Source organism: Engraulis encrasicolus, chromosome 6, assembly GCF_034702125.1.
Source record: "Engraulis encrasicolus isolate BLACKSEA-1 chromosome 6, IST_EnEncr_1.0, whole genome shotgun sequence".
Classification (NCBI taxonomy): domain Eukaryota; kingdom Metazoa; phylum Chordata; class Actinopteri; order Clupeiformes; family Engraulidae; genus Engraulis; species Engraulis encrasicolus.
The window spans coordinates 16,185,962-16,192,880 of NC_085862.1; the positions used below are offsets into that span (position 1 = coordinate 16,185,962).

The following is a 6,919-nucleotide window of genomic DNA, read 5'->3' on the forward strand; positions in this document are numbered from 1 at the left end:
AATAGTTCTTGGTATGCCGCTTCCCAGGGAAGCCTCTGCACAGACATGTTTGTGGATGTCACTCCATTTATTTGTCTGTTTATGTATGCATGCCTTGCAACTGCCCTGCTGCACCAATGTGCCCTGACACACAGAAAATTCATAAAGTATTCAAGATCTTCCAAATGTCGTTGCTGTCAAAGCCAAACCTTTTCCAGAAATAAGGTTAGAAATCATGTATGCATAGCCATTTTAGAAACATTGGGTTAACAACTCATTTCTGAGCTTAACTTGTTTTGACTAATTATTAAATTTACCTGTTGGGATACTTATAATCAACCTAATATGCACATATATTATTGTATATCCCGTCCATATGTAATTCACCAAAAATGTGTATTCCAAAAAAAAAAAAAGTAACCACCATCTAAATAAAAATACTTTGTGTCTATGGAAGGCTACTTATTATTTTTCACAATGAGTGCTTATTGTTCAGCATCTTTGTATCAAATGTTTGTGAATGAGCTTGCGCAATACGCCTCTAACCTTTCACCCCCGCCAGAAAATATTCCAAGTATTTGAACTGCAAGCAGGGCAAGGGGGGCAGAGGGGGAGAGCGGGTGAGCGAACGAGAGAGAGAGCGAGGGAGAGAGAGAGAGAGGTGTAGTTGAGCAAGAGGGCTAGCAGCTAACTAGCATAGGAGACCGGGGAGAGAGCTCGGCTCAGAAGTGACAGCGGAGAATGGAGATGACTGCGGACCTTCGGCGAGTCTCGATCGCAGCGAGGGTATTCGAAGTCTATTCCTACCCATCGAAGTGCATCTACTGAAACTGGATAAACTCAGGGGTGCAAAGGAATGGCTGATCCTCTGCGGAGGACATTATTAGCTAAACTTCGGGGGAAGAAATCCAAGAAAGGGACGACAGCTGGTGGATGCGGTGTTGCAGCTAACGGGGGCGCCGAAGGTAAAGAAAAACTTTTGCAAAAGACAGACGGGCCAACTCACAAAATAATAACGATTCCTGAGTTGGATTGTTTACCAGATAATATGATTTCTAATGAGACGTATTTAAATGGAAGCTTCAACAACAAGGAGGTATGTTTAGTAGAGAACACGGTAGTTGTTAGGAACGCGTTTCCCCAGAGCGAGGCGTCACTACACATAAACACGGGGGCAAGGGACATTCAATTCAGCGGGGCCCCGGGGCTTGGGGGTCGAAGTAATGAGAAACTCTTGGGGGTCCCGGTTCAAAGGGAAAATCTTGACAGAGGCAAAGATAGAGAGGAGATGAGTGGCTTTCATAAACAAGAACCGTGCTTTTCAGGGCAAGCGCAAAACGGAGCGTTGCGGGAACCACAAGCGCAGAAAAAACACACTGTCCCCATTCCACGGCAAACTACCGTAGGGGATTCAATTGGGTTTGGGAGCAGCGAAAATGCCCATTTTTATTTTACTAAGGCTGAAACAGACAGAGCAATTGTTAAATTATCAGATGGTCATTATGCGTCTCCAAAGTCTTGTGGGACAAATGTCCGTTGTGAGACAGATCTGAAGATCATATGCGACGGACTCGTGTTTGGCCAACAGTTAAGTGCTGGCTGCGTTACAAATTCAATTCACAAACCGCATAACCCTTTACATTTTAAGAAGGAATTGGTCACAGACGTAACCACATCCAATCAGACGGAAATGTTCCCTCATGAGTCAAATTACCTGCATTATGTCCAGTGCAGTGCAGAGGAAAGTAGCGTGATAAAAGACATTCAAAATTACGAGGGGTTTGTGGAATACTCGAGGGATACCAGGACGCCCAATATGCTCAGCCCCACATTTTTCCCCACCGAGTTGGAGATATTCGACGTAAACGTGGCTCCCAGTGTCGCGTGCGCGAGAGACCCTCTGCGCCACCATTCACTGGACAGCGAGGATGATGATTACTACGATAACGAAATCCTACCGTTTTATGAATCAGACTCGCTCAACCTACACAGTGCTATCCAGAGAAATACTGACATGCCAATTCAAACATTAACACAGCCGGATACAAGTGTATCCAGGGCTGACCAAAACAGCGCCGAGGAAACCGACAGGTTGAGGAGCCAGTTAAAAGAAGCGTATTACTTGCTGATAAACGCAATGCAGGACATTAGCTTAAATGGTCAGGTAGAAGACAATGGGTTTATTGAGCAGGGTAGCACTGCTAGTCACTCGCAAGATAGTGTTTGCTCACAGACTTCCACCAAGCACTCGAACAGTGATGGATCGTCTTCTGGAAAGCTTAGCGCTCAACAGGTGTCTGACACAGACTCGCTGTTGAACTTTACTGAGAACATTGCACTCGGTCCCAAGAGCTCCCTGTTGAGTAAAAGCTGCCAAAATGTGAGCAGTCCCAGGACCAGGGTAGCCTTACAAAGGTCAGTTAGTGACAGTTCAATGAAATACACCGCTGTGAACATGCCGTGTAACCACTTCGCTGATACCCAAGGCGCTGTTGTCAGTGGCGGGGTGGATGAGACTAATCAGGTAAACGAAGCTCTCATGTCGGAGAAACCGGCCGCCTATGACACGGCAAGCAGTGGCGAGGACGGACGGCTGAACGAGAGCAACGGGTCTGTAAACAGCCTCACCGGCTCTTCCGACAATGTGGACGCGCAGGACAGAAGCAAGCAGGACGGCCCGAGTCCCGGTGCTTGCGCCAGAGGCTCTGTCAAACCCCACGGGCTAACGGTGAACAAAATGCAGGAGTGGATGCACAAAGGACGCCTGCTGTCGTCCGAGATGAAGCAGCGCATAGCGGGGTCCTCCCTGCGCGCCTACGGTCCGTCTAATTTGCGGCTGGCTCAGGGAGTACCAAGCCGGACTAAAGGGACAACTCAGAGAGGCAAAACTGCCGCCCCTTGCCAGGCAGCGCATCAGTCAGGTAGGCACGCCACCGGGCACACCGGATGCGCTCTCGTCCGCCCTCTTCACGGGGAACAACCTGTTGAATGCTTTTCATCTTAGCGCCTTCATCCTCTCTCCAGCTGGTGAACCCTCACGTATGCAAAGCAAAGGGACGGACTGCTTAGGCTCTTTGCTTCCCCATAGTCTCCTCTAACTGGTGGCGGGTTTTTTTGGTTTCCTTCACAACTAATTTAGGTCCATGTAACACTGTTTTAGATAGAAGCACGTCAACAGTGAAAAAGGATTTCACTGCAGCACACATTAACCACTAACACACGTATTACCTCGTTATTAATGGTGGTGGTGGTGGTGGTGGTGGTGGTTATGGTGGTGGTAGGTAGCGGCTGTTACTGGGAATCAATCTTATTATTAACACACCATGGTAATGTTTCTTTTTTGGGGCTTCCCTCACACTAATCTTGTATCATGAAACCAAAATGGTATCCTGTTTAACAAGATCAAGAATAACTTCATGATGTAACAGTGACTGTGAGATCTGTAAGCTTCTGGCATGACTGTTGTCTAAGCAGGCCGTTAAGCTGCCAGCACTACATGTTGTGGTTTGTCTCTGGGTCAAGGCTAAAGACTAATGTGTTTAGACTTCATTCATGGGTTGGTCAGCACAGCAGCACACACACGCTCTCCCTCTCTCTCTCTCCCTCTCTCTCTCTCTCCCTCTCTCTCTCTCTGTGGAGTGTGGAAGAGGAAGTGTTTATTTGTTTTTGTGTGGACAACTGTTGGCTAGCAGCAGCTCTAAGCTTCTCTCTGGCTGCCGGTGTCTCCCTCCCTCCGCTCCGCTCCGCATTCCCTTTCCCCTGTGCTACCTTACCAGCCCTCAGCCTCAGCTTCCCATCAGCAGCTGACTCCAACCCCCAGACTTAGCTTAGCGTCAGCCTCTCCCTTTAGCCTCCCATCATCAGCAGCTCATCTGCAGTCCGCATGCTGCATTAGCTCCATCAGCATCAACTCTACTCCCGTCCTCAGCACTGTTGCCAGATTGGGTGGTTTCCCTGCCCATTTGGGCTGTCTAGATAACCATATGCAGGGGGGAAAAGGATGCTGGGCAGGTTTTTCCTGTAGATTCATGGTCATAGACATCAATAGAATACAGTTCCGACTGGGTGGGATTTAGTGCCTCCAGGCAGTTTTTTGAGCATTGTTTTGGGCTGGAAATCATCACTCAGTCATATCTGGCAACCCTGTCGCAGCCGACCTATGTCCCCTTGGCTACTCTGCCTCTGCTCCTCCTATACTTGTTGGGAAAACCACCCATGGGTAGATTCAGTGAGGTATAATATTCTCTCTTCCATCTTGTAGTGTGGTTGCTAAATGCTGTTAGGTTTAGGTTAGTTTAGCTTCTACACAGTTTTGCTAATTTGTGTGAAGAGTAATGCAAAAACGGCTTACAGTAAGTTGCACAAAACGAGCTTTAGCAATCAGGTAAAAAAAAGTAATCTCTCTCCAACACCATACAGGGAGCTTGAAAGTGCTACTATGATATTGGCCAGGGTTGTGTGTGTGTGTGTGTGTGTGTACGTGCGTGTGTATGTGTGGCACAGAGAGGGGAGGGCTGTGTCGAGCAGACTAGAGGTTCATGATTAGCCTGTACTTACTTTACCATGACAAAGAGTTTCCCTTTTATTTGGCCGTGCTTGGCTAAGTTCAAGGCTTAGCGAGAGCTGCGCCGAGTGAATGTTTTGAATGCCTTTGGTGTTATTGTCCTTGTGCGGCGCGGCGTTCCCCAGTGGCGGGCCGGTGAATGGGGAGAGGGAGAGCGATGGAGTATTTATTAAGGTCACCACCGGGATTATCCCACTCTAGCCTGCCCTGGCCCGGAGTTCCCTCCCTGTGAACAAGTCAAAAAGCTCACTCGTACACCCACGCGCATGCACAAGCACGCACACACGCACGCACGCACGCACGCAGACACACACACACACACACACACACACCATGTACTGTACACACACACACACACGCACACACTCACAAAGCCAGAGCCAGTCCAGCACCACTTTACACACACACACACACACACACACACACACACACACACACACACACACACACACACACACACACACACACAAGTAGGCACTCACATGCTTTCTGTACTGTAGAGAGCCACCAACCAAAACACCAGAGAGCAGCATGACTTGACAACTCGGCGACTTTGTTTTTTTTTTACCCCTTCTTCTCTGTTGCCAACAAGCTCCCATTCAACTTTAATTATCCTGGTCAGTTCCTGAACTCGCAAAGCAGAGTCAAGCTGCCTCTGCTCCTCTAGAAACCAGATACACTGCAAACACTACTCTCACGTTCCCCACATCCGCCATCCGCTTTAAGAACACGAAAAACCTCTGAAATACTTCTCATTCTCTTCCTGATGGTGTTTTCCCTGCAGTTGAGGTGTGTGTGTGTGTGTGTGTGTGTTTGCTAGTTGGTTCAGGATGTTTGTCACCTGAGGGCACTAAATGACAATGACATGCTGCTGCTAACACAGCTTTGGAGGCTACACCCTGAGGCCATCCTTCTAGCAAGGGAGGGAACACACACATGAAGCTGACTTGATGTCCCACCGTCTCCTCTGTCAGTCAGGCTACATGCGTAGGACTCGGCAGTCAGCAGCACAGCACACTCCTCATCACTCCCCTTAGTGCTGATCTGCCATCAGGAAGACTCGTGAATGAAGTGGAGGATACATGCAAGAAAAGAAAATAGGTCACAGATGTGCACATTTTGTGTGCTTGATTACAAGAAGAAAAATAATTGTGTCTGTGCTGCTCTGGTGTGTTTTCTCCAGTTAAGATTCCCCGTCTGTCTTCCGGCGATGCACAAGATGATATGTACTACATACACAATCTGATGGTTATCAACCAACGCAAACATTAACAAAAACTGGTCCTCCCATCTCTCTCGCTCTCGCTCTCGCTCTCTCTCTCTCTCTCTCTCTCTCTCTCTCTCTCTCTCTCTCTCTCTTCTTTTGCTTTTCCATCAACACTGATGATGAACTAGTGTTTGGTTCAGTTCAGTTTGCAGCAGCTAAATATTTCTGGAGCAGCCCCTGGGGGTATAGTCTGCTTTACAACCCAGTCTGAGGCGTGTGTGTGTGTGCGTGTGTGCGTGCGTGCGTGCGTGCGTGCGTGTGCATTTTAGCACCCTGTCTGAAGGAGAAGAAAGACTTGTTGGCAGCCGCTCGCGCTTGCTAGAACATCGCTGTGTAGAAGTGATACCTGAGAGCTATGCTTTTAGACTGTCATGGTTTTATAGCCACCCCCCCCCCACACACACACACACACACACACTTTTAGATAGGCATGGTTTTATAGCCCTTGTGTGTTGTACACAAACACACACACACACACACACACACACACACACACACACACACACACACACACACACACACACACACACACACACACACACACACACACACACACACACACACCAAAGCATGCTCCAGATACAGTATGGGGGTAGTCTACTTGGCTTGCTTGGCATTCTCTCAGCTTGGCTTGTTTGTGAATGTATCAAATGTTGAGGTGAGGGACGGTAACACACAGCAACAGGCAGGAGATTGTCTGCTCCACTTATGGCCTGTGCCAGCACCTGCCGCCCCCCATTCCCGCCCTCCCCACCCCCACCCCCCCCCCCCCCCCCTACACCCCCAACAGCCTGCATGTTGACATGTCTCATGTGTCAATAATACATTCACACACACACACATACATGCACACACATACAGTACATACACACGCATGCACACACACACACACAGACGCTTGCTTGCACGCACACACAGGCACACGCACGCTCGCACACAAGCACACAAACACGCACACGCACACAGACACACACAAAGACACATGGATGCAGTGTGCACACACACACGCGCACACACACACACACACACACACACACACACACACACACACACACACACACACACACACACACACACACACACCTACCTCAGGAGGGTACCAAATACAT

The 6,919-nt window shown here is 48.7% G+C and overlaps 1 protein-coding gene across 2 annotated transcripts in view; it reads left to right on the forward strand.

The window, feature by feature from the left end:
* Positions 1-650: 650 nt before the first annotated feature.
* syde2 (synapse defective 1, Rho GTPase, homolog 2 (C. elegans)) overlaps positions 651-6,919 on the forward strand; it is an 83,637-nt gene continuing 77,368 nt past the window's right edge. The window contains exon 1 of one of the 2 annotated variants that reach the window (XM_063200781.1): positions 651-2,900. In XM_063200781.1, coding sequence (XP_063056851.1) covers positions 836-2,900 — 2,065 coding nt within the window. In that variant the 5' untranslated portion in view covers positions 651-835. The remainder of the gene's footprint in view (positions 2,901-6,919) is intronic. The other variant, XM_063200783.1, reaches the window with a different exon arrangement.